General features: G+C 44.7%; 1 protein-coding gene across 3 annotated transcripts in view; it reads right to left on the bottom strand.

Annotated features, from left to right (window-relative positions):
- Positions 1-448: 448 nt before the first annotated feature.
- Positions 449-25,963, bottom strand: part of DUSP8 (dual specificity phosphatase 8) — an 83,589-nt gene continuing 58,074 nt past the window's right edge. For all 3 annotated transcript variants that reach the window (XM_079970510.1, XM_079970511.1, XM_079970512.1), the window contains 4 exons: positions 14,065-14,231; positions 12,364-12,523; positions 11,255-11,378; positions 449-10,416 (listed from right to left, as the gene is read on the bottom strand). In XM_079970510.1, coding sequence (XP_079826636.1) covers positions 9,303-10,416; positions 11,255-11,378; positions 12,364-12,523; positions 14,065-14,231 — 1,565 coding nt within the window. In that variant the 3' untranslated portion in view covers positions 449-9,302. The remainder of the gene's footprint in view (positions 10,417-11,254; positions 11,379-12,363; positions 12,524-14,064; positions 14,232-25,963) is intronic.

Raw genomic sequence — 25,963 nt, 5'->3', positions numbered from 1 at the left:
TCTCCAGAGATTGCATTTCTCAAGCATCCCTATTCCAGCCTTTGCCAACTGGGTGGGGCTGATGGGAGATGCAGAATAACAGAATTGAAGACTTGGAAGGGACCACGAGGATCATCTAGTCCAACCCCCTGCAATGCAGAAGACCCCAAGACTGAGTGTCTCATACTCTACCAACGGAGCTATCCAAAATAACTGGAAGACATCAGGCTGGGGAAGGCTGTCCCTATTCACATCCCGGCACTGGTTCTATGGCAGAATGTGGGCTTTCTTGGTTGGAACAGTAAAATACTGTTGTTTTAGCTGACCTGACCATTGCTCCCATCAGCTTTATTGTGATCCCCTATGAATGCTCTCATCACTCCCTCCCCCTTTTCTCCCTCCCTTGTCACTCCACACACACACACACACACACACACACATCATTAAAGAACAAAACTGACACTGGCTGTTAAAACATCTATTAGGAATTTATTACAACACATTGTTCCCAAATACAAAAGAAAGGAAAAGAAAGAGAGGGTAAAAAAGCACTGCTGTTTACAGCCTCCAGTAATAAATAAATAAAGTCAAAGCCGGGGCAGAGTGCACCACTTAGTCCTGCCAGGCAACATCCAATGTCAGCATTCCTTTAGCAGGCAGAAGGGGGTGCATTTTGGTTATCATGACTCATGAGAGAGGGAACGAACTCACAGACTAGATGCAAGAAGTCTATTCCCCACCCCATCCCACCCAACTTGTAGCCCACCCTGGACAGTACTCGGAATTCAATCCTAGAAAGCACAGGGACTTCAAAACTCATTCCCCAGCCTTCCAAGGGCAACCTTTGATACTGAACTGCTCAGTTTGAGACCTATTCACTTCTTGTGTATGAAGATTTCCCCACAGACTAAGACCTTCCGCTCTGCGCCTGGATTAGGGGGTTCCAACAACTCGCCCCTAATCAATCTTTGTCTGTGAATGTTTGCAAGACAGGAGACCTGGGATAAAAACATGGCTCTGAAGACAAGAGACCAAAAAGGGATTCTACGTATGCCTCCTGAGAATATAGGTAACTCAGTTTCTCTACTCCTTCCAAAAGAATTCTGAGCAACAATAAATAAATGTAAGATACTGCAATGGAAAGACCTCATTCTGCACCTCTCTTCCTCCACCTTTTGTGTCTTTTGCATTGCAAATATAGTCTGTTTGATGGCTATTCTTAATAATCTCACCTTAAACTGATTCCTACCAAGGTTGGCTAGGAAAGTACTGTGGCACAGAGGTGTCTTTACAGGAGACAAATAAGTCTTTTTGTTCACTGGAGTTTTCAGTAATACTGACATTTCTTTCCAATGCTGGGAAGGAAAATGTGTTTAGCAATATAGGAATGTTGAGACATGAGTCACCAGATGATACCTAAACACACAGGGGTTGTGCCTGATAGTTTCTGTCATCCTAAATTCCTTGAGAAATTTGTGACGGAACATGGACAGCTCTTTCTCATACAGGAAAAGGCCTCAGCCCATTTATCAGGGGGTGTTTTGGAGACTTGTTCATGACCTGGAACTTTGTATAAATTATATTGTGCTTTTAGTTTTACTAGGACAATAATTTCAGTAATAATTTAATCTTAATTCACCTTTGAACTTTCTCATTAGTGATATGAATCTCTGATCACTATTAATGTGGAAGAGGGAGAATTTTGTGTTAGCGTAACAAAGCAACTGAAGCAAGAACTCCTTTAAGATTCCTGTGTGGAAATGTCCTTACTTCTAAGGAAATCATAAGCATTTAAATCTCTTCCGGTCTGTTTGGACCAACGTAATTCCACTTCTTGAGGTGGCTGAAAATTCTAGAGCACAGTGCTATCAAACTCAGAGTTTTTATGATAGGATTTGGAAACAAAATGCTTCATCATCGGGCACAGATGCAGGCTTGTTTGTTTTTTTATATCTCTAGGGAGAAATCTGGACTACTGAAATGTGGTCATTGCACTATAATTCTTAGGGCTACTTGTGGGGGGGGGTTAGGGTTTGGGAAGACGTTGCACTGAAACGTTTTTTGCAGTGCAGACAAGCTCTAGGACAGTGATGGCCAAACTTGGCCCACCAGCTGTTTTGGGACTACAATTCCCGTCATCCCTGACCACTGGTCCTATTAGCTAGGGATGATAGGAGTTGTAGTCCCAAAGCAGCTGGAGGGCCAAGTTTGGCCATCACTGCTCTAGGATGAAGAAAATGTGGAATATGTTGATTCTGTATCTTTAATAATTTGAAATCATTTTGGAACTCTTCTGTTGCTCCCTAGAAACTTCCGTGGAATAGAGATAGCTACTCCACACCTTTCCAAACTCCACAAGAACTGATCTGTTCCTCCTTATAACATCTAACAACCTGGTGTGCCATAGTACTGACCAGCCACTACCTACAAGGAGTCAGGGAAGGCAAAAGGGCAGTTGGAGATGGAAATGTTCTGCATATACTCACAACAGAGAAACAAAGATCAACGTACATAGAAGTAAAATTACATAATAATAATAATAATAATAATAATAATAATAATAATAAATACTTAAATCTATAATTCATACATTGCAATTACAACATTGATAGCTTATTATCATTAGCATTAGGATCAGGAGGAAGGCAGAAAATACCTCCTTTTAAAGGGATGGCATCCAGGAGAGGAGACAGAACAAGAGCATATGGCTACAGGAAGAAACACAGGGAAAAGGGAAAATAAATAAAACCAGAGAGCGCAGATGACAAAAGAGGTGGAGGGTCAAAGAAACATAGCACAGACTTACAAAGCGGGAGGGAAACTCAACCTATTTTTGTTGCTGTTGCAAAGAGAAGGTGCTGCAAGCCAGAAATTCACCATAGACCTGGGTGGTGCCAGCCTTAGTGTTTTGCATCTCAAGTGAGGTCAAAACAGCACATCTCCACCACTTTTTGTTTTTTAAGCTTGAGGGTTAAGAGGCAGGAAAATGATACTTCTCCAGAATCTGCCATGAAAGCAAACTGCAAACTTGCATTATGAACTCAGTGAACCTGCATTGTCCCACAAACACTAGAGCTTGGATTTATGAGGAATTTTCAAAAAAGTTCCTGGGATATTTCATTGACATCGTACGCAAGGCCAGGTTGTTGTGCCAGAGGGTGGTTGTTTTATAGTGGGGTGGTTGTTTTTTGCCTTACCTTTTCAATAAATCTTAAAGACCTTATTTGCATCCCGGAAGACACTTGTCTCACAGCAAATAAAATGTTTTCATATAATTCTGATTGTCCGTGAGCAGAACCTATTTGCAGGCCCTAGATTCCTACTTCTGAGTTCTCACATGGGGGCTTTGGTTCGCCTGCATTCTGCTACTGAGTTGGCAATAATTCTGTGGCAGATAACTGTGTAGTTGAAGCATGAACATCAGATTAGAATTGAAGTCGGAGGTCCCCTGGAGCAATTTCCTGACTGATAAGAACTGGTGGGTTCAACTAGGGTTGCCATACGTCCAGAATTTTCCAGACATAGCTGGGATTTGGCCAGCCATATGGCAGCCCATGTTGGACATGTAGATTTTGGCCAATTTCCTTTAAAAAAGCTTGAAATTTAGCAAAAGAAGCTCAACAACTTTTGTGGCTGGATTTTCATTTTTTGAAATATGGCAACCCTTAGTTAAACAGCTAATAATATTTTCAGGAAAAGCTGTTCTAGGTCACCTGTGGGCTTAACCTGATCCCAATAAAGACAAGGCAAAGATGCCTTTTGAGTTCAACTAAGACAAGCATAATGGCATTTTTCTGATGTTTTCAATAGAAGGCAATGGTAGATTATCTCCTGCAGGATACATTCCACATAGGGCTATGGAAAATAGCCAAATATGGCTTCTAACACGGTTAGAAAGGAAATAGAAAATGCAAATTTGATTTTCATAAGAAGGGTGAAGATTAAGACTGTGTCTTTCACTATTTTAAATTGCTCTTCTTTTCTTGATATTCTCTGCATTTGAGAAAACCCCCAGATTTTCACTTCAATCTCCACCAATTGTCCTAGAAATTCCTCCCCCCACTCAGATTGGCCCACTTTTTTTTTCCTGCTGAAGGGAACTGTTGGCAATTTTGCAGCTTGCTGGGAATGCTAGCCTGAATACCCACATATTCTTCCCCACCTTTTAATTCTGGAGGAGTGATTGCTCTGAAATGACAGCAGGTGGCAGCTCTTCAGAGCAAGAAACCATTCATTTTTGGCCTTCCCCACTGATGCTATTAGTTGCTAGCATATACTGTAAGAATTGACTTTGCAGCACTGGCTGAAATCAGATTGTGAACTGAGAAAGTTTTTGTCTGACAGAATGGACTGCAGCACTTTTGTATAAATTTCAAGTGTTCAGTAGCTGTCACGAATTTGTCCTTGTGGTATTTTCTGCACCAAACACTGCTACACTTGTAACACAGAACAGATCTCAAGGGCCCTTGGTATTCACAGAGTGCAAGTAGCACATTGTGTCACGGCAAAGATGGCAGCAGACACTGAAAAGAGATAGGATTTTCCAGGTAATCCCTGTAAAAATTCCCAAGGGACATGCTGAACACTGCAGTGCCAATGATCTGTGAACTTTCCAAGTGACTGTTTTTAATTCCTTGTGGACAACAACAACAACCAACCTAGGACAGCAATTTAGTTGTGAAAAGCAGAGTTGCTGGGGAGTGACTGCTGAAGACTGGATTGCTTAACAGCCTTATAGATTTCATCCTTCATGTCTACTGCATACCATTTATGAAAGCAGTGCTCCATTATGAACTGTTCTGCCCTGCAGCAATATCTGTTCTAATCACCTGCATGTCTGAATGCTATTCTCCTGTTGGTTCCACAGGAAAAGAGGCACAGGATTAAGTGTTTCTCAAACTTGGGTCCCCATCATCCCTAGCTAGCAGGACCAGCGGTCAGGGATGATGGGAGTTGTAGTCCAACAACAGCTGGGGACCAAAGTTTGAGAAACACTGGTTTAAAACATGGAGTTTCATGCTGCTAAAGGGTTAATCCACCCTTTGGATGCAATCTACTGGAGGAAATGAGGATTCTGAACTTAAAGCATCTGAAAGCATCAATATACATTAAGCACCCAGATACATTAAGTTATGGTTGAAGATGTGAAGAGGGATCAAAAAGAAACTCTCAACCTAGGTTACCCATGTTTATCCTATTCCACTTCCCCCAGCCCCTACTACTCTGTCATGCTACTTTCAAAATACTATGCAGGTCAGTCGGATCACTTCTGAGCTTGCAGCATCTAATATGAAAATATTTTGGTAAAATAAGTATCATGAGGTCTCTACCTTATGTCTTGGTAGAGTACAGACAGCAATTGTTACAGTCAGGAAACAGACAATCTGATGCAAAAACATCATATTGCTGCTCCCTGTGGTTTGTGTTGGTAAGCTCTGAACCTGAGATTTTTATTTATTTTTTGTCTTGTGTAGGATTTTTTATTTTTGTAAAAAAATCACATTTCAACAAGAAAGAAAATGGGAAAAGAAATGAAGTTGCTTTTATCTCAAATAATTTTTTTTCTCATTTAAAAGCTACACAAACAACCCTGAGGTATTGGCTCAAAAAACCAGCATGTGATAAGAAAGGAGCAAATGCAAAATCAGTTACACAAAGAGAAAAATGTGCTTTCGGCTTTAAGAGAGATGGCTCTAGGCCTGTGTTCCAAAAGAAGGAAGCAGCATTGCAGTGCCTCTGCCAGGAGCTGTTGAGGGAATGTGTTGCTACTCCTCAAAAGGGAAGAAGACCAGTGTGGCCAAAGAGCGAAAATGTTCTTCCCTCCCACTTTTCTGTTTTTGACTGGGAACCTTTGCCCTATTAGCTGAATTATCAACACTCTACTGATTTGCTAACTCATTCTCCTGCTCAAGCCCCCAGGGTCAGACTCCCAAACTTTGGGGGATGAGGCCAAATATTCAGAATGTGAGAGGGATCGACCCTTGGTCAGCTGCAAATGTCCATACTAACCAGAAACACTGGCGCAGCAGAAGCCCGTTGTTGCAGCACCTTTTTGGCCCAAGATGGACACAGTGCCCTCCTCTGACCTGAAGGACTCTAGAAGCCCTCATGCAACTAGAGTCTCCCTAACTCCATTGGATCCATTTGCCTGTCAAAGCAGGATGGGCCCCTTTAAATGAGAATCCTCTCACCCAAAGTAGAGTTGGTTACACAGAGCTGCAGCTCCTACATAAGGTTCAGCATGAGGCTGAATAGTGCCGAGACAACATCTGAGCTCTGCTCTGAGTCTCCAGCCTGCTGTCCAGGGCGCTCTCGCCTTGCCAGAACCTAGACCTTGCCTTGCCAGCTTAGTACCTGCTGGAACCTAGACCTTTGCCTTGTGGGTTGGAGTGACCATACTGCTGAGGCCATCACTTGGAGCAGAACAAGAGACCAATGTGAACAACGTGGCCTCCAAAAAATACTTTGTGCAGCAGCGTTGTGCAAGAATGGTAATATTTCACAGCTACATACCATGTAGATCAGTCCAATCACATGGACAGATTGCAACCATGAACGTGATTCGCTGGGGTTCGACTCTCCATGTGATTGGGCCCATCTGCACAGTTGGTGATTTACAAATGTTACCACCTCTGTAGAGAGCCTTCACTGCACAGCAACCTTCCTAGCAACTACACAAAAAAAGACCATCATGTTTCAACCTGCCCTTCGGTTCAGCCTTCCCCTGACCCCAGGGGTTGTTGGATTACATCTCTCATCATCCCAACAAGACCTGGGAACCCTAGGGTGGGCAAGGCTGCCTTAGTTCAACTAGGGGGAACAGACTCCAGCTCATCCTCATCCAGGGCCACCCCCAATATGAAACGGAAAGAAGCAGCCACTTCAGGCAGCAGATTTCTGCCATTAAAGAGTGACATAAGTGGTGTACTTTATTCTTATACTTTTTACCATTGGGATGAGGTGGGAAGATATGGATTATCCATTTCAAGGGTCAAAATACCTTGGGTTAACCCTGTCCTCTTCTCTGTCTTTTGGTGTATATCTTTAGAAAAGTTTCGGGAGAATCTTTCTTCCCTATCTCTGAAAAAAGGAAAAGAAATCCTGTGCCAGGAGGATTTCTTACAGCCAACCATTCCCCCATGAAGTATGCCAGTGGGGATCTCAGGACTAGGTTTCTTTTGTAGGTAATATCACAGCCAATGAACCCTATTTCTCAATGATAAGACAAATAGGTTCTATAGCCAAGCTAATCTCCTTGTGAACTCATCAGTTGGAAGATGACTGCTGAATGTGGGAGAGCTGGGAATGGATCAGTGGGTCCTTTGCACTACAGCTGAAATACTTTCTATCTTTCCTAGAACTTCCTTTCTCAAAAGGCTGTTCAGTTTGGTCTTTTACTGGTCTTTATATTTGTCTTTGGACTGTTTTCTCATTGGCTGATTTGCATTCGTTATGAAGTCTCTGTATGGCAGCAGCTCCCTGATAGAAAGTGAACATGTACTTCAGAGTAGGCACAAATTTATGATGGAGAACTGAAGCTGGGAAGAAATTCCTGCTTGCAGCAGTAAGTGGACACTTCCTTACAGTGGGATGGATCCCTAAGAACCTTCAATGATTTCCCCCCCTCTAGTACCACAATAATAGAATGCATTCAGCTGGCTAAAGCCATCCTTTGCCAAGGTTTTAGGCATCAAGTATCCCCCTAACCCCTTCCACAAAACCTGATGGAGACTGGGTTGAACACTATTTGAAAAGAGCAGCATCTGAATGGCCATTCGCCATAATCCACCCCCCTTCGGAAGGGCAGGGAATGGCCTATTTGTCACCATCATTCATCTGGGAGATATCCTGGGCTGCTGGAAAGGGACTCAGCCTCTGGGAATTTAACCCTCAGGTCCAATACATTTCCTCTAGAGAGAAAATTAAAAAGAAAACCCAATACTCATCAAGCTCTCTTGATGCCCCTTCCTGACTTTAGAACAGGACTCTCCTTCTCTTATAAAGGAACCCCGTGATACTCCACCCAGACCCAGGAAGAGAAAGGTTTTATGGCTTTGATTGCAGATGCGACAGGTGTAGGAAGTAAAGAAACATTAAGAAGGATTCCTGGCTCAGTTTGTGTTGAACATTTTCTCACTTTTCTTTTTAAATAAAAGTGCACGCACATGCATTCTCTCTCTCTCTCTCTCTCTCTCACACACACACACACACACACAGATTTCTCATCCCACTTTTTGGGGTGTCTGCGTCACTGACGTGAGTTACAGAAGGAGCCGCAGGCCTAGGATATTGCTTTGAAACTCGTGTTTCAGATTTAAATACCATACACAGTAAAAATAGAGCTGATAAGTACCGCCCCTACATTGTCTGAAAATCATTGCCAGAATGAAAAGCTTCAAATAAATTAAAAAGAAAAGTTGAAATATTATTTGTCTCAATAAAAACTGTAGTAAAACCATTTAAACTTTTTTCTTTGTGTTTCTCTCTCTCTCTCTTATATTATATATAATATATATTTATATATGTATAGGGCTGCCGCAGTGCAGCATTTAAGAATTCTAGCCAGAGAAACACAAGAGGAGCATGCTCAGTATGGGAAGGGGGGGACACACCTAGGGAAGCTATTGAAATTTAGCCCCTCCAGGTTTCTGCAGCCCAATCTGGGAAGGAGCCACCCACAGATAATGTCCCACCCTGATGGAACGGGAGGGAAGCTCTCCTCCTGTAATGGGAGCGGGTGGGTAATATCAACAGTTGCTAATGTACTCTCACAAGAAAAGAACCTGCTTCCCTTTAGACTTCCCCCACTGCAAACCTGCAGATCAAACAACAATAATCTTCTTTCAATGAAAAAAAAAGCTTTTACATCAGTGGAAGTCTTTACAATGTTAATATCTCCCCTGTTTCTCTTTCACCCCACCTTTGAAGTTACACCTCAGCTCTCCCCTTCCCCCTGCCTTTTGGGGGGGGGGCGGGTGGGCAGAGAGAGCACTACATGCGAAAGGAAGGAATCCAGGCTTTAAAGAGTTAATACACCCTCCACCAGCCAACAAAGGGAATGCGGTGTGGTTTTGCCTTGGTGGTGGAGGTAGGAACATAAAGGGGAGGGCACCAAGCATGCACCGTTATGTTTCTTGACTTTGGATTCGTTTAGCTTTGCCTTTGCTTCAGCATGTGTGCCCTTTGGAAACGCACACAGGCATATAAATAATACCCTCCCCTCCCCCTTCCCTCTCCCTAGTTAAATATCTTGCCAGCCTTCCCCCTCCCCACCCACCCACTGATGCACACGCAACTTGCTCTCAGATCTCACAAGGTGAGTGTCAGGACACCTCAATGATTTCCATGCTGCCCGAAAAGCTAGACTGTTTGCTGATTTTGCCCAGGTCTTCCCGAGACCTGCTCTCCGACAGGGTCTCCTCGAACTCCATCTGGCAGCTCCTGCGCTTGAACTGCTTCTCGGCCGCGGTGTCCTCGTGCCAGCTGTGCCGCACGTCCCGCGGCTCGCCCCGCTGCTTGTCCCTCAGCCTGATCTCGCAGCTCGCCTGGATTGTGCTGCAGCTGAAGGAGGAGTAGGTGGTGGCGCCGGCAAACAGAGTCCCGCTCCCGCTGCCTTTGCTGCCCGCCGCTGAGTCTGTGCTGAAGTACCAGGGGTTCTCAGAGGAAGGGGTGCCAGGGGACTCCAAGTGCACCCCCCAAGTGCCGGTGGGCGCCGGGGTGGCGGTCGGCTGCTGCCCCACACCGGGGAGGCCCGCCCGAAGCGTCTGCTTGAGGCTGTCCTCCACGCTGGCGCTCTTGTGCATGGCGCACACCCCACTGAAGTTAAGGCTCAGCCCGTGGGCAGGGGAGCCGGCTTGGTGCCTGTGCTTCCGTCTCTGCCGTACTTTGGCCTCGAGGAGGAAGTCGGGCCCGCTGGGCCAGTCTGGGCTGTCTGGGACAGGGGAGAACTGGCATGTGCCGTTGGGACCTGATGGGCTGTCCAGCTTGCACAGCTTGGGGGTTTCTCCTGCCTCTGTTGGACCTGGAGGGTCCTGCTGCCTCCGGCTAGGGGTGTAGGCTGACTTGATGTCCAGGGAGAAGGAACGCTTCAGCCGGTTGGTGTCTTGGATGCGCTCCGAAGACAAGTGGAGGCCACGGAGCCCTTGTTGCAGTGCTGTAGGCGAGACAACCTTGGAGACTCCCACTGGCTTCTCGGAGTCAAGCGAGGAGGTCTCCGAGGTTGTGCTTCTGAATAGCTCCTCAGCCTTTTCTGAGGTAGACAGAATCTGGTGCCTGTAGCCTTCAGGGGCTTCTGGCTGGTCTTGCTGGGATTCCCCTTCGCCCTTCTCCCCTTGGGCCTTCAGAGCCTTGAGCCGCTTCAGGCTTCTCTCATACTCTAGGAGCTGACCCAGGAAGTTAAAGTTGGGCGAGATGGAGGGACGCCGGTCTTTTACAAACCTGTTGGGGCAAACGAGACAGCTGCAGTTGTTACTGGGCCCTTTCTTACTTCTAAGGATTTGGGTGCGGGATGCTGCAAGAATTGTATGATTCAATGCAGCACTGGAAATCGGCTGGATCTGTCCCCCCCCCCCCCACATCCTGGGACATCAAGGAGTAGGGGTGTAATGTGATGCTTTAAAGATTGCTCCTTGTTTATGCAATGGTCATTTCGGACAACCTTCAGACTCACGGCAGTAGCCATGGGATCTGTCTGTGGATGTTGGCTCCTTGTCCCCATTCTGCCACTGCCACATGTCACACCAAGGTGTTTCTTTTCTTTCTTTTCCTTCTTTTTTTGCATGTTGCCACTAACAGCTAAACACTTACGTCTGCTGTGAGCCTGCTGGCACATGCATGGGGACCAGCTGGCAACAGGCTGGGAGCCAACCTGCAGATGAGATTCAAGTGGCAACTACAAGCCTGACAGTCATGCAAACCAGCCTGGTAAGCTTACACTGAAGAAACTGGCAAATGAGTAACTGAAAACACAGCACAGGTAGATTATTGGAGGTATCTAACTAAGGTATTATCAGACTAGACCTGCTAAAGTTAATGGACCTGAGATAGTCACGTCCATTGATTTCCATGGGTTTACACCTGGTAGGACTATGATTGGAATCAACCCTATAATGTATATGGCACTATGTTCTTTCATGCTTATTAGCCAGTACCCTTGAGCGAGACACATGGAAAGTATGCTTCATGATAAACGGCACCACTTTAAAGAAAAAAACCACACCCCAAAGTCAAATGCAAAGAAAAACATTAGTGCCCTCTCTTTCAGAAAGCAACTTACCTGTAGGCATCATCTGAAGACATCCCCATGGTCTTCATGATGTATGCAATGGCAATGGTGGCCGATCGGGAGATCCCTGCCAGGCAGTGAACGATCACTTGGCAGCTGGACACCTTGGCCTTGTCTGCAGCAGAAGAAAACAGCCTTCAGGTCGATATTCTGGGACTCTACTATCTACGTTGTTCTGAACAACAAAGAGACTTGCAGTGCCCCAAAGGCTCAAAGATTTATGGCAGCATAAGCTTTTGTGGACCAGAAGCCCCTTCACAAAAGCTTGAACGTAATAAATCTGTCAGTCTTTTAAGGCGCCACAAGTGTCTTGGTTGTTTTTCCTGCTGCATGCTAACACAGCTACCTCTCTGGAAATGACTCTGAAGGAAGACGCTTTTTAACAAAATTGGAAGAGTAAATAAAGAGGAAAAACACAAATCTAAATGGTTTAAGTAAGTCAAATATGTGCAACCAAGAAGTGGAAGCTATAAACCAGGACTTGTTTATTTGGCTTCTTGGCTTGTCAATAATGTTGCTGTTTTATCTGATGAGAAATAGTGGAGGGACTTCCTGGCCTGCAAAGGGTTGCTAATATTATTATTCTTTAAAAAAACAAACCATTCACTAGTATATGCTTTAAAGAGACTTTTTTTTATTTTCCCCACCCTCTCTATTTGCTAGGAAGAAAATTACTATTTGAACTCCCAGTCTCATTTAATCAATCATCTTTGGAACCAGAAAGAGCATAGTTGTTGTTGATAAAGAAAAGCACCTTGATAGAGCAAGAGGCATTTCTTTCTGTAGCAGCAACTGTTCTCCCAAGTGGTGTTAGCTATACCTCAGGTGATGCTATGGGTTTACAACAGTCTTGGTAGCTTTGCTGTCTGGGGACAGGATGGTTGTTTTGTACAAAGGGAGAAAGTGTGCCTCCCAAGGGCAGACTGAGTGTTTTGGACACATCAGAGTTAAACAAAAAACAAAAACCAGAAGTCTGTGCATGTGCATGAGGGGAAATGAACCACGCAGCCACTATTGCCCAGATGCCTTTTGCAGCAACCAAGGTTACAGCCCAGAAGAACTAATGAACTGCCCCAAATGTGGCTGGTCTGCAGTCTTACCAATGAATTCAATGGACTTGTCCAGCCAGGGCAGAAGCTTCTCACAGTAATTGTCATTGACTGGAATGCGCATGAAGTGACTGTCACATATGAAATCTGGCTTGGGACAAGAGTTGCTGGCGTTGAGGACATAGCTTATCCCATTCTGGGTCATCAGGTCCTGAGAGAGAGAGAGAAAGAGAGAAGCAATGGATGTTTGGCAGTCCAGTGTAGGATGTTTTCACCCACTCTTCCAGAGGCCCTGAGGATGTCATTGCCTCCTCTTCTTTCTCCTCCATTGGCTACTAGGCTGCCCAGCCTGCAATGTATGGCTGTGCTATCACAGAGGGGGCTGTTTGGGCCGCCAGCTGGGCACTGTTGCCTGAGGTCAATGAAGATTCAGTAAAAACCACTGGCTGCTGCCAAAATGAAAAAAGCAGGACTTCTGTAGGGAAGCCAAGACTCACTTCTAAAAGCAGAGTTTTACAGAAAATATCCAGAGCAAAGTTCTTTGGGGTTCCCACTCATATTCCATTCCTCCTGTTTTCAGCTACTGATGCCCAATGCTATGCCCCCCCCCCGAGTTCTGTGGCTCCATTTTCCAAGTAGTCTCTGTGTAATAACTCTCACCTCGGTCCCTAGGAGCCAGCCGAGCTCCAGAGCTCACATTCCTGGCATTTTTCTCCCCCATTCCCTTCTACTCCCTGTGTAAAATGTTCCCCCTTCCCCTCTCAGTGTTTCTAGTTCAGGCGCTTCTACCTAACCCTCCCCCCAAGGCAGGAATGCCCAACTGGCTCTCTCCTGCCCAGGATTTGTGCCCACTGGTATGTTCACAACAACTGCGGTTTCTTTCTTCTTCTAACTTGTATTATTTTTTCTTTCAATGAAATTCTCTTCCCCGATGTGATATCATAGCCCAAGCATTCTGGTGTCCTTTGAGAGGATGCTGCCTGTTCCCTCCCCTCTCCAACTCCCAAAGCAGATCTTTGTCCATTTTGGGGCCTGCTCAAAGGGTTCTTTGCTTGCAGATGTGGGCTGCCGTTCCCTACACTCTCCCTTGCCCTCACCTCACCATCAGTCACTGTTGAATGCCAAGCTTAATACCTCATCCTCTGGCTCTGAGGCTGGACATGGAAGAGTTGAGGTCAGTGTTATTCTTTAGCTTGGCTGGCACTGGGCTCTGGCAAGAAACAGCTGGCTCCCCTGTCATAAAGATCTCTCAGGGTCAATGTTGCAGTTTTGATGCTCCTGCTGCTAATGTCCTTAGCACTTCAAAAGGGAGCTCACGTCTATAGCTCTGTTTTGCTGCACAATTCAAAAATGGCCCACCCCTGTCCTGATCAGACAATATACAGCAGGGGTCAGCAAACTTTTTCAGTGGGGGGCTGGTCCACTGTCCCTCAGACCTTGTGGGGGGGCCAGACTATATTTTGAAGAAAAAAAAATGAATGAATTCCTATGCCCCACAAATAACCCAGAGATGCATTTTAAATAAAAGCACACATTCTACTCATGTAAAAAGACCATCTGCGGGCCGGATTGAGAAGGCGATTGGGCTGGATCCAGCCCCCAGAGGTTAGTTTGCCTACCCATGATATAGTTTCCCACACAGGTGACCCACCTGCTCTCCCAAGTCTTAAGGAGAAGGGTTTCTTTAAGGCAAGCTACACTTCCCTCCCTCCCTCCCTCCCTCCCCTTCTTCTTCTTCTTTACATGATGTACCTTATTTAAGACATCTTTCTGGGAGCCTAGGTAGAGATGAGGCAAGATGCGAGTTGGGCCAACATTGGCCACTGGCATGCATGGCTGGGAGATGCTCATTGGCAGGATAGCAGTAGGTTTCCCTTCGCAGAGTCCTGGGAAGCAAGATGAGAAGGTGGCAAAGCCCCCTGGAGAAAGAGAATGGAGGGAATAATGTTATTCAGCAACTATCCCCATTTTCCCACAAACTGATTTTTATGAAAATTCTGCAGATAGGGAACTGAATCAGAGAACTGGAAGCAAAGTCCCAAAGTCAAATAATGACCCTGTGGTAAAGAGGACAATTAAACCCCATTCTTCCACACTGAAGGGAAACCTTATATTTTATTCTCACATAATATAAATGCATAATGTTACATATTAAGACCCTAAGCTCCCACAAGAGCATTAGATACTAGATGCATATAAAAGCAAGCTCCTTCGCCGTTTGCCTTGGTTACAGATGATGGGCTTCTGGTGCCATGTCCCCTTCTGTCCTCTAGAGGACGGGAAAGGCAACAATTCTGTTCATTAGCAAAAATAAAAATAAAGCAACACTCTTGGGGATAACACTGGACCTCTGCTGACACGGATTGTCTGGGTGTGTAAAATTCATCTTTTTATGATTAGTCCCTAGAATCTATAAACTTCCCTGCTCACTTACCTATTACAAAGACAGGTATTTCCCTGGCATCTAATGAAAGGCTAGAGAACCTGTGATCCCTCCAGGTAGTGTTGCACTACAACTCCCATCATTCCTGACCACTGGCCACACTGGCTGGGGCTGATGGTACTGGAGTCCATCATCAGCATTCCCACCCCTGCTTTTAATGGCTTTTAAACCCGCCTCCCTTGTCACACTTGGCTCACTCCTTTGTTGCAGTCCTGCCGTCTGCCCCCAACCCTTGGTGCATGAAGCATTGTGTGTGGTCTCTCTGCAAAGGGCTAGGGCTCTCCACCTATTACTAGGTTCACTAATCAACTGACTGAAATAAATATTAACATACTCAAAGAAGTGTGCTGTTTTGTGGATATTGAAATGAAGGCGAACAATTCTGTGGACTAACCAACAACATTGCACTGTTTTCCCTTTGGGAAATAAACGCCCTGCTGAAATCCTGAGACATGCAATGCTTTCAACAGCGCTGTCATCCGCACTGAGCACCAAATCGAGTGTGCTGCACGCTCCAATAAAAACCCCACATTTTAAATCTGAGTTTAATGAATCAGCTCATTTATCATATCCATTAATCGCTTCATTCCTTCAGCCTTTACTATAATAGTAAACAGAGGGTGGATTTACCATTCACCATTTCTCTTCCGATTACTGTGCATATCTTTGGTACTGGGTTTTTTTTTTGGGGGGGGGCACCAGCCGATTCACATGTCCTGTCTACTGTCAATCCCCAGTAACTCACCAACAGGATAAACTATTTTTTACATTACCCTTTAACGTTTTAGGAGGCTGTCGCCTCCCAGCTGCATGAGCAAGCAGCATAGGCTGATTCCAGCCTGCAGATTTTTAAATGATTACAAGCAACCAAGTATCTTAGTGACAGGAGAGCAGCAGATAAACACACCATGCTAAATAAAATAAATTGAATCTGCAGGGGGTGGGGGTGGAGTGAGAGAGAGAGAGAGAATGTGTGTGCATGTAATTCTAGGAAGGCAGGAAATAAATTACCTGCACTGGAATTTGGCCAGGATGCTATGGGCTAATTTTACTCCTCTTTTATAAATACCCCCCCTGGGATCTTTAGCAGCCACATGTGAGCAACGCTTGTCATCTGAGAAACGGCAGTTGCCAGTGGTGTTGTTGTAGGTTTAGAAGTGACTGCGGGGAAAGCGTTGCCCAGAGCAGTGTTTCTTCAAATTGCCTACCTTTTGGTACATTTTCTGTGTTGACCTCTCTGCCAAGGAAGCCTTGCTATGGCTGCCGGGATAACCCAGTGTGCTGTAGACAAATTTAGGGCATTTTCTAGAGCACACCCTTGGTTTCTTCAGGGCAGTGGCTGGATGTGTCAAGTCTCCCTGCTACCCCGAGTGAAATCAGAATGTGACCTAGGATACTAAGTTGGGTTGCACCAACGGCACTGCCACCACACAAATATATGTTAAAAAATAATAATTAAGAAGCGGGACGTGCCCCCAATGTACATTTCATTTAAAGATAGGACCTGGATCTATTAAGATTGAAGACTATCAACCTCAAACACATCCAAGACTTTGCTGAAGCCGCATATTCAGAGGGAAGAATTGTGACATTGGGTAAAAGCAGCCTTTCAGGAAAGCCCTGAGTGATCTTCTCATTGAGGATCCTCACCCTAGTGTTCCCTCTGGAACAATCTGAAAATCAGTGGCTTAGGAAATCACTCCTAGGATCCTTTGACTGCGCCAGTCTGTTACTGGTAGATCCCTGTTCCCCTGGTCCATCATCTGTAATCTCCAGCTGAATCACAGCATACATAGCTGCAGGCCTTTGTACTTGAAACAGACCTACGTCAAAGTCATGCTGCATTTCAGTAGTCTGCCTCTCTCTTTGTGGCTCCCACGCATGCACACAGAGCTCTTTTCTATTTCATGCCCAAGTGGATGGCCGATAAAGCGGCCCCGTGTACAATACTAATTAGGAAAGCGAGCCCATATACTGGGTGGGCGGCTGAGATAGATGGCAGGATCTCATTTCTGAACAGATCACAGTGATCCCCCCCCCCCCGCAGATGTTGCAGAACATGGCATAGCAAGCAGCACCTGAATCAAACAGATCTTGTTCTAGCTTAGAGCGTCAGGCATGTTCTTGTTCTGATCAGCTTCCCAAAACTGAGCAGCAAGGACATATCGGTGATAATGGCTTCTTCTAAAACACTGATGTTTAGTAGCGAGATTCTGTGAAGCTTACTTTCCAAATTGCACATCTTATATTGGATTGACACAACTAAATTGGGAAAAGCTACAAAGGTTCAGTAGGAGGAAATATTTGCCTAACCACCAATTTATAATACAGTTTGACAAAAAATTGTTTTACAAAGGACTTGTGTTTTCCACCTCGCGCCAGGCACAAATGAAAAGCCACCTTTTACGTAAAATACTGTTCCTGGACACTCTTATCAGAAGGTAAAGTCTGACCATACAGTTCACACAAGCATCTTCCTTGAGACAGCCTTCTGATCTAATGCTTCACAGGGTATATTTTTTGCTTTCCCTGCAGAATCTGGCAACTAACTAAACAAAAACCCCCCAATTCCTAAACACTAATAATATTTGTGAACAACACTATTTCTGCTGCCAGATAAATACTAGAATTTATTTATTTTTTAAATCACCAAGTCTTGTCCATTCGGGATGTGAGGAGTTAAATGCACTTTGCAACACCACTTCCTCTGTGGCTCTTTGTGGCATGACATCACCCCTCAACTGGGATATTAAATCAGAATGAACGAAACAAGATTAGCACAGGTGCACATGAGCTCTGGTTACTCCTAGCTGCCTCCCTCACCCCCCCCCCCCCGCACCACAATTGCATCAATTTCACCATGAAGCATAAATTACGGGGTTGGGAAGTGTGTATATAAGCATATGTAATTCTCTATTTTTTCGTGGAATGAGGGGTGTTGGCGGATAATCCAGGAGTCAAGACCTGGGCATCTGGAAAGACTAGACAAAAGAAGTCATCCTCTACACAGCTTGTTGTATTGTTGCAAATGGATAAAGCAGTGTTATGCCGAGTTGAGTCAACTGGTCCATCTAGAGGACAGAATTGTGTATTCTGACTGGTAGAGGCTCTCTAAGGCTAAGGTTCAAACTAGCTCTGGCAGTGGCAGATCTGTGCATTTAGATATAGATCTCTCCACTCAACCCCCTCAAGACAGAACTGCAGAAAGAGGGAGTGAACGGTCTGTTTTTAACAGCAAAATGAGTGCAGAAACCTCCCCTTGCTTGCAGCTTATGTCCCTGTGGTCCTTACTCTTCAAGCACTTTTCTCAGTTGAGCACACTCCTGCTACTGGAGTTTAGCTGAGAAGGAAAGAAGGAGAGAACCATCACAGAAACTGTGGACAGGTAAGCTGTGAACACCGGGTTGCCATGTATTTGTCCCTAAAAAACAACCTCTCCCTTCTTCCATGTGGTTGGGGGTAGAGCCACATTTAAGCATACAGGTCTGCTGCCATCAGATCTATTGTGCTCATGATCTTTTAACTGAAGATGTCAGAAACTGAGCCTGGCACCCTTATGCATGCTATCGAGCTATAATTTCCTCCTTCCCTAATGTGTTTTTCTGAATACTCAGAAGAAAAGCTAAGAATAGCCAGCACTCAGCGTGTCAGGCAGGAAGGGGGGGTTGTTGTTTTTTGCTTGCTTTTTTTGTCTCCCAATAGATGCAAGAGACAAAGAAACAAGGTTGCATGTCCTGGAGCACAAAGCTATGGGTTGATTTTACACTGGGCATGTGCTAAATAATCTGTACTGTGGTGTGAATTGGTCATACATGTGCTATGCATCACTGCATCACTTCTTGCCCTGTTGTAATCTGTATTGCAGAGTGATGCGGTTGCCAGTTGTCACTATGCTGCAGGGTGTCATAGGAAGGAGGTCATGTAGTGCAGGGTTGTGCCCTACCACTTCCTAATTTAAGTAATACCCTCTCAGTAATACCTGAGAGCCAGTGTGGTGTAGTGGTTAAGAGCGGTAGTCTCGTAATCTGGGGAACCGGGTTTGCGTCTCCGCTCCTCCACATGCAGCTGCTGGGTGACCTTGGGCCAGTCACACTTCTCTGAAGTCTCTCAGCCCCACTCACCTCACAGAGTGTTTGTTGTGGGGGAGGAAGGGAAAGGAGAATGTGAGCCGCTTTGAGACTCCTTGAAGGGAGTGGAAGGCGAAATATCAAATCCAAACTCTTCTTCTTCTTCTTGCCATGTTGGCGCAGTAGCTCTGTCTTAGGGCTCAGTCCACTGGGCACTGCTAAGCTCTTGCACAGCTCCCATTCATTTCAGCAAAAACGTCCCCCTTGAGGTTTTAGAATCTTTGCAGATGGAGAAACATGCCATTCATTTACTTGCCTATTATGCCCATTTTCAGCTGGGAGGAATTGGGGCACTGAGAAATCTGCTCAGACCCAGGCTGCTCTTATCTCTAACAGCCTTACTAGAAAATACAGGCGGAGGGAATTTAACTGTCAGCAGATTCACTGCTAGTTTTGTTCAGGAAAATGCAAGCAAGCATGCAGGGTCTATTAAGAATGCCAGTGGGGATTCATTGAGGGAAGGAGGGCCCAGCATCTGATATTACTCTTGGCACACGTCCTCCTATCCCAACAAGCTTTTGTTTCAGAGATACAGGCCTCATTATGAGCATGATCTTGCAAAGGCTGTATAAGCTAATTTACTGGATAGAATAAAGAAACATTAAGTCTGCCTGAGTCCCACTGGAACAGGGGTGGGGGTTAAATATCCAATTAAATAGTTAATTTCCTTAATCTAAACGGAGGTTTAAGCAATCCTTCAAAGGAATGAGGGGGGGGGACAGAACTCTCAGCCACAATAGTGGCCTTAAAACCTCTTTTAATCTTAAGAAGTCAACATAGCTTAATGCAAAAAATGCAAAGGCCACAAGCAGGATTCCAGACATGACTGATGATTGGGTTGGCTTTGCTATTAACACATGCTAGTTGCCCTTCTAGCATCAGATCAAGCAAGTGGAGGGTCAGGGAATAACAAAAGGCCTGGCCTTGTACAGTTGTGGTTCTTTTATTTGTCAAGCTATATGGCCTAGGAGTGGTATTATCTTGGCATGAGTGGAATTAAGAGAGGGAGTGCATCTGTATGCGGGACAGCGTGGGCAGAAAGAGTTCTCAGATTACTTATAAGTGCTCTCTCCAATAGGAGATCTGGTCGAAAATCCTGAGGCTGGCCAGAGCTGTAGATTTCCTGGAGGGTTTAGACAAGATTACCAAGCACAGAATGATATAACTATAGAGATGGAAGGGACCACAAGGGTTATCTAGTCCAAACTCTGGTAACGCAAGCAGTGACTTGGAGCTTTCGGGGGTAAATCAAAGTTGTTGAGCTTTTTTTTTTTTTTTTTTAGGGCATCCGCTGATTTCAGGGACTGCAGAGCACCCAAAACTCCAGTAAAAGTGTCCTATAACCTGAGAGTAGATATGGGATCTAATATGGAGAGAACACTTGGCTCCTGTTTCTCTCACTCTTTTAAAACATATGATACAAAGGTTACAAGTGATTAGGACATCACAGGGGCACCACCTGGGTGTCAGCAGAAAAGGGTTAGGACTATTCCACATGCAGGCCCCATTTTAGCAGTCAAGCTACTCATGAATCAACCTTTCTATTTAAGCATCTTAAAGCATCTTGGAGACATTAAATAATCCTACCTCATACCATCCAAGAGAAATAAGAGCATGCTTTTAAATGACACAGAAGACAGCTTTCTTAATCCTTGTCTTGTTTAGGCCATTAGAGAGGCTGGATTCACCCAGTCATTCTTTGTGCAACCAACATCATTTCTCCCAGTCTGTACTCTACCCCATGCTCATTGCAAATGATTTGTTGGGAATTTGCTGGACCACAGCTACAGTTGGAAATTTTGCACTTTGTCTCCCAAGCTACATAAAGAAGGTTTGTTTTGCATAGGGTCAAGTGCAATGTTAGAAACTCCCATTGTTCTAGGTGCATTTTGCGACAGGGAATTTCAATAGCGTGAGTGGTTTCTGAGCTCTGGGTGTAGTACTGCACCTAAGTTTTCAGATTAAAACTGCAGTGTGGAAGGAAAGGAGGACCTTTTTCAGCCTCGCCACTTCCAGCTACTCTCTGAAGACTGGAGAAGAGACCCTCTTAAGAATATTAGGGGGTGGACAGGGGAAGAACACCTGCAGTCCTGAGCATATCACTGTTCACAACATTAGAGTGAGGTGGAAATGTTACTTTTATCTCACATGTTACACAGAGCAGGTTTTTCCAAGGCCACACAGGAAATCTGTGGCACAGCAGCCAATGGCTGCACTCCCAAAGAACACACGGAAAAGGTTTTCTCCAGACACAACACCCAACTAACTCATTCGTGGTTTATCACTTTCTCAGCCTAGTGAGCCCAGCTGGTAGCAGCTGCCTGGGAAAACTCTGAAGAAAGTCCCCAGAGTTCAGGCAGATGCCGTCTTTTCCATCCATGAGACTGAAGTCAATAAAGCTAGACTTGCAAGCCCCAGGTTAGTGCCTGATCACCAAGAAAGCCTTCTCTTCTGTAATAACCATAGTATGAAAACCAGAAATGTGAAAGAAATATAATCACCATCATCAAAGTATCAAAAAGTCTATTTGCTGGAAAAGAACTAGTTTCCACCATAATGTGGTGCCTGGTGGCTATTTATGTTTTAAGCACTTGGCATCTTTTTGATCATGCGGAAGCCAATCTATTATTCCTCTACACTAAAGATTGTCCGCCTTTGTAAATATTGGCACATACTGGCTTCCCTACAGTTCCATGGAAATCCCCTAGTTCCCCAAGATTGCTCTAGATTTAGTTATTACTTTGCAGTGCTGTCTTTGCAATTCTGTCTTCCTCTTCCTAAAGGTAAAGGTAAAGGTACCCCTGCCCGTACGGGCCAGTCTTGACAGACTCTGGGGTTGTGCGCCCATCTCACTTAAGAGGCCAGGGGCCAGCGCTGTCCGGAGACACTTCCGGGTCACGTGGCCAGCGTGACATCGCTGCTCTGGCGAGCCAGAGCCGCACACGGAAACGCCGTTTACCTTCCCGCTGGTAAGCGGTCCCTATTTATCTACTTGCACCCGGAGGTGCTTTCGAACTGCTAGGTTGGCAGGCGCTGGGACCGAGCAGCGGGAGCGCACCCCGCTGCAGGGATTCGAACCGCCGACCTTTCGATCGACAAGCCCTAGGCGCTGAGGCTTTAACCCACAGCGCCACCTGCGTCCCTGTTTCCTCTTCCTAACTACAATTTAATTACCTCTGTGATTTCTACTTCTAAATTCAACTACTCCCTTGCTTAGTTTTGTATTGATTTGGATTCTTTTTCTTCTTCTTCCTAATCTATTCTTTTGCCCTTGATTTCTTTCCCCACCTATTCTTCTGTGTTCCCTTGCAGAGCAGTCAGTTCATTTACAGCTCATTCTTTTCCTTCACTTTTCTTCTAACCTGTCCACTGATCAACAGCTCTTGATTTCTCTTGGTTTCCAGTTGTCATGTTTGAATATTTGGTCACAAAATACTTATTTTTCTTTCTGCTTCTCCCCCCACACCCCAATTTTTTTGCTCATCATCTAATCCTTGCCAACTTTTGTCAAATATTATTTCTCTTTATTCATCTCCTAACCCTGCCGTGCGAACTTGCCTTTCTCCTAATGATGTTGTCTCCTATTTTGGTGGAATCTATCTGCCATGCAACAGCTGCTAACTGCTCCTACTTTGACAAATGTGTTACTTTAATTTTCTCTTGTTCCTTCAACATATCTCACTCATGCTCCTCTTGTTATATTTTCTTGCTCCCCCTTCCCTTTTTTGAGATTGAACATCTTAGTTTTCTAAATTCTTGCTCCCCCTTCCCTTTTTTGAGATTGAACATCTTAGTTTTCTAAATATTTGCTTCCTTAATCTTAAACATTTCTTTCCCCTCCCCTCTGTTCTTTACTCTTTTACAAATGGATTCCATGTTTAAATGTCCTTCCCGCCCCCTAAGGTGGATTGATTTAAATTAAGGCTGTTAGAAATATGAATTACATCACCAATAAAAAGACAGTCTTAAATCAGTGATTTAAATAAAGATACTCACTTTGAATTAATGTATTGAACAAGCATACATTATTATTTGGCTGCGATAACAATTAAAATATATTGGGCTTGTTTGCATAAAGCATATCTGGATCCCTGGTCTATGAAACCAGGAACAAGCATTGAGCCTACACATTAGAAATATCCCTTGAAAATACAGGAATAATGGCCAGCAATCACAGCATCCAAGATAACTCCACTGATTATTCACAATTCATCTTTTTTTTTTTCCTAGCTGTTTTCACACAGGAACAAAGCAGCAGGTTAGTTTAACATCATTATGCGCCGATGTGCAACCAGCCCTTGCAATCTGCATTGTGGCATTGATCGATTGTACGTCACTCGTGCACCAATTTAAAACCAAGCCACAGGATCTGGACAAAAGGCTTGCTCAGCCATTGATGCAATCATTGTGCCAGCATCTGTATGGAACTCTTGAATGAGGCCTGCACTTCACAGTCCATTATCTAGAGAACAATATACCTCCAAACCCCTCATGTTTTTTTTCATGTCAGTGTGGTGGCAGTGGAGGGAGCAGATGCAGCCTTAGCTTTTTTTGTGGTGCACATGCATTTTCACACTGTTCTTTAGGTGAAAAAGCCACTGCAACCAGCCAGCTGCCTATCAATGAGTGGAGGAAGATCTCCCCCGCAAACAGGTTCTGAGACAAGTTTGGCTTTGGGTTTAGCAACTAGCTCAGAAATAATATATCTTGTGGCTTCTCTTGGACAGCAAAGACTAGGCAACTGTAAAATGATGTCAAATGATTCAGGGCCTTGTATTTGTTTAACTGCAGCTAGTGGTATATCATCTTCCATCTTATGTACTTTAAGGATATGTGATCCCCTCAGACAATAGAGCTTGACGCCATCTGCTAGGCAAGACTGGTTGATAAAGCATTTAAAACTACCTGTGACTAGAGATTTGGGCACCTACTCTAGGGTAAGATTTAGACCAGGGGTAGGCATTCAACCACTGCTTGAAACTATTAAATGGAGAGTCCACCACCACCTGAAGAAGTCCATTCCACTATCAAACAGCTCTTACTGTTGGAAAGTTCTTCCTGAGGTTTAGTTGGAATCTCCTTTCTTTTAACTTGAAGCCATTGGTTCGGGTTCTACACTCCAGAGCAGGAGAAAACAAGCTTGTTCCATATTTTATGTGACAGCCCTTTAGATATTTGAAGATGGCCATTATATCTCCTCTTAGTCTCCTCTTTTCCAGGCTAAACATACCCAATTCCCACAACCATTCATCATAAGGTTTGGTTTCCACACTCTTTATCATCTTGGTTACCCTTCTCTGCACGTGTTCCTCAATATCCTTCTTAAATTGTAGTGCCCAGAACAGTACTGCAAGTGTGGTCTGCCAAAGGCAGAATAGAGTGGGACTATAACTTCCCTTGATTGGAACACTATACAGTGGTACCTCTACTTGTGTTCACCTCTGGTTATGTATCCTTTGGGATACGTATGCGGCAAACCCAGAAATATTTTGCAGGGTTTCTCCCTGCACGCATGTGCAGAAGTGCTCTATGTACTGCACACATGCACAGAAGAGTTAAACCGTGTCACGTGCATGCGCAGAAGCATCACCTCCTTTTGCAAATTCCTCAGGATGCGACCAGAGCTCCGGAACGGATCCCGTTCGCAACAGGAGGTACCACTGTACTTCTGTTGACACAGCATAGAACAGCATTAGCCTTTTTTGTTGCTGCATCACACTGTTGATTCATGTTCAAATTGTGATCTACTAAGACCCCTAGATCCTTTTTACATGTACTACTGGCAATCCAGGTGCCCAGCATCTTATATTTGTGCAGCTGGTTCTTCCTGCCTAAGTATAGAACCTGATATTTCTCCCTATTGGAATTCATTTAGTTAGTTTTGGCCCAGTTTCCCAATTTATTAAGGTCATTTTGAATCCTGATTCTGTCTTCCGAGGCATTGGCTACCCCTCCCAGCTTGGCGTTGTCTGCAAATTTCATGAGCATCCCCTTAGTTCATTCATCCAAGTTATTTATAAAGATGCTGAACAACAATGGGCCTAGGACAGAACCCTGCAGCACCCCACTTGTCCCTTTTTTCCAAGATGATGAGGAACCATTAGTGAGCACTCTTGGGGTTCAGTTAGCTACAAATCCACCTAACAGTGACCTTGTCCAGCCCTTATATTACCAGCTTCTCCCCAATAATATCATGGGGGACTTTGTCAAAAGGCTTTCTGAATTCAAGATATACGGTTCAATGTCATTTTCACTTCTCCCCATATGTGAAAATCATCCATTACCAAGCCAGTGGTAGTGCTGATATTATTATTATTATTATTAACTCACCACACACTTTATTCAACAGCAGTTAACTCAGTGCCTTAAGTATGGAAGAGATGAACAGGTAAATAAGTGTCAGGAACAGATAAGCCACAAAAGGGGAACTGTGTGCCTGTATCAAAACACCTTCATTCTATGTTTCCTCCTTTAAATGTCTGAGAAAAGCCCAGTCTTCTACATTCTAGCTTCGATCTCTTACATTAGGGGTGTGCGGTGGCTGTGGCGGGGGGGGGGGGTACTTTTGCTTAAGGACGGCTTCCATTACAAGCCTCGCCAATGATGAAATCACAGCACTTGAAAATCTTACTCAGTCCTGCCATAGAAAATTCCTTGGCTTTCACAACCATTACTTCCTTTTTGCAGCTAGATGGTCTGCTCTGCTATCTGCTCTGCTGTCTTGCCTTTACGTGCAAGACAACAGCCCTGATTTTGGTTCTTTTGTTCCCACACAAAGCAGAGTCCTCCAGCATGAGCTATATGTTTTGGTCACATACAAAACCCTGCTTAGCTGTCACACTGGAGCATTGTTACTCTCTCAACATAGCTAAATAAGTAGGAGGAGAGCAGTGACACCACTTCCAGGGCTACTTCACACCTTCACTCCCATGCACAGGTATGCATTTTTGAGTATGGAGAAACAGCAGAACAAGCAAGTGACAGAGGTAGATCACACTATATTGCTATGGGAATTTGGCCTCTGTTCTTCCTAGGCTAAGTAAGGGAGAGCTGTCATAACTGAAGAGTGTGGGTGGGATAT

The sequence above is a fragment of the Podarcis cretensis genome (genome assembly GCF_951804945.1).
Source record: "Podarcis cretensis genome assembly, chromosome: 1".
NCBI lineage: Eukaryota > Metazoa > Chordata > Lepidosauria > Squamata > Lacertidae > Podarcis > Podarcis cretensis.
This window is presented reverse-complemented; position numbering and strand designations above follow the sequence as displayed.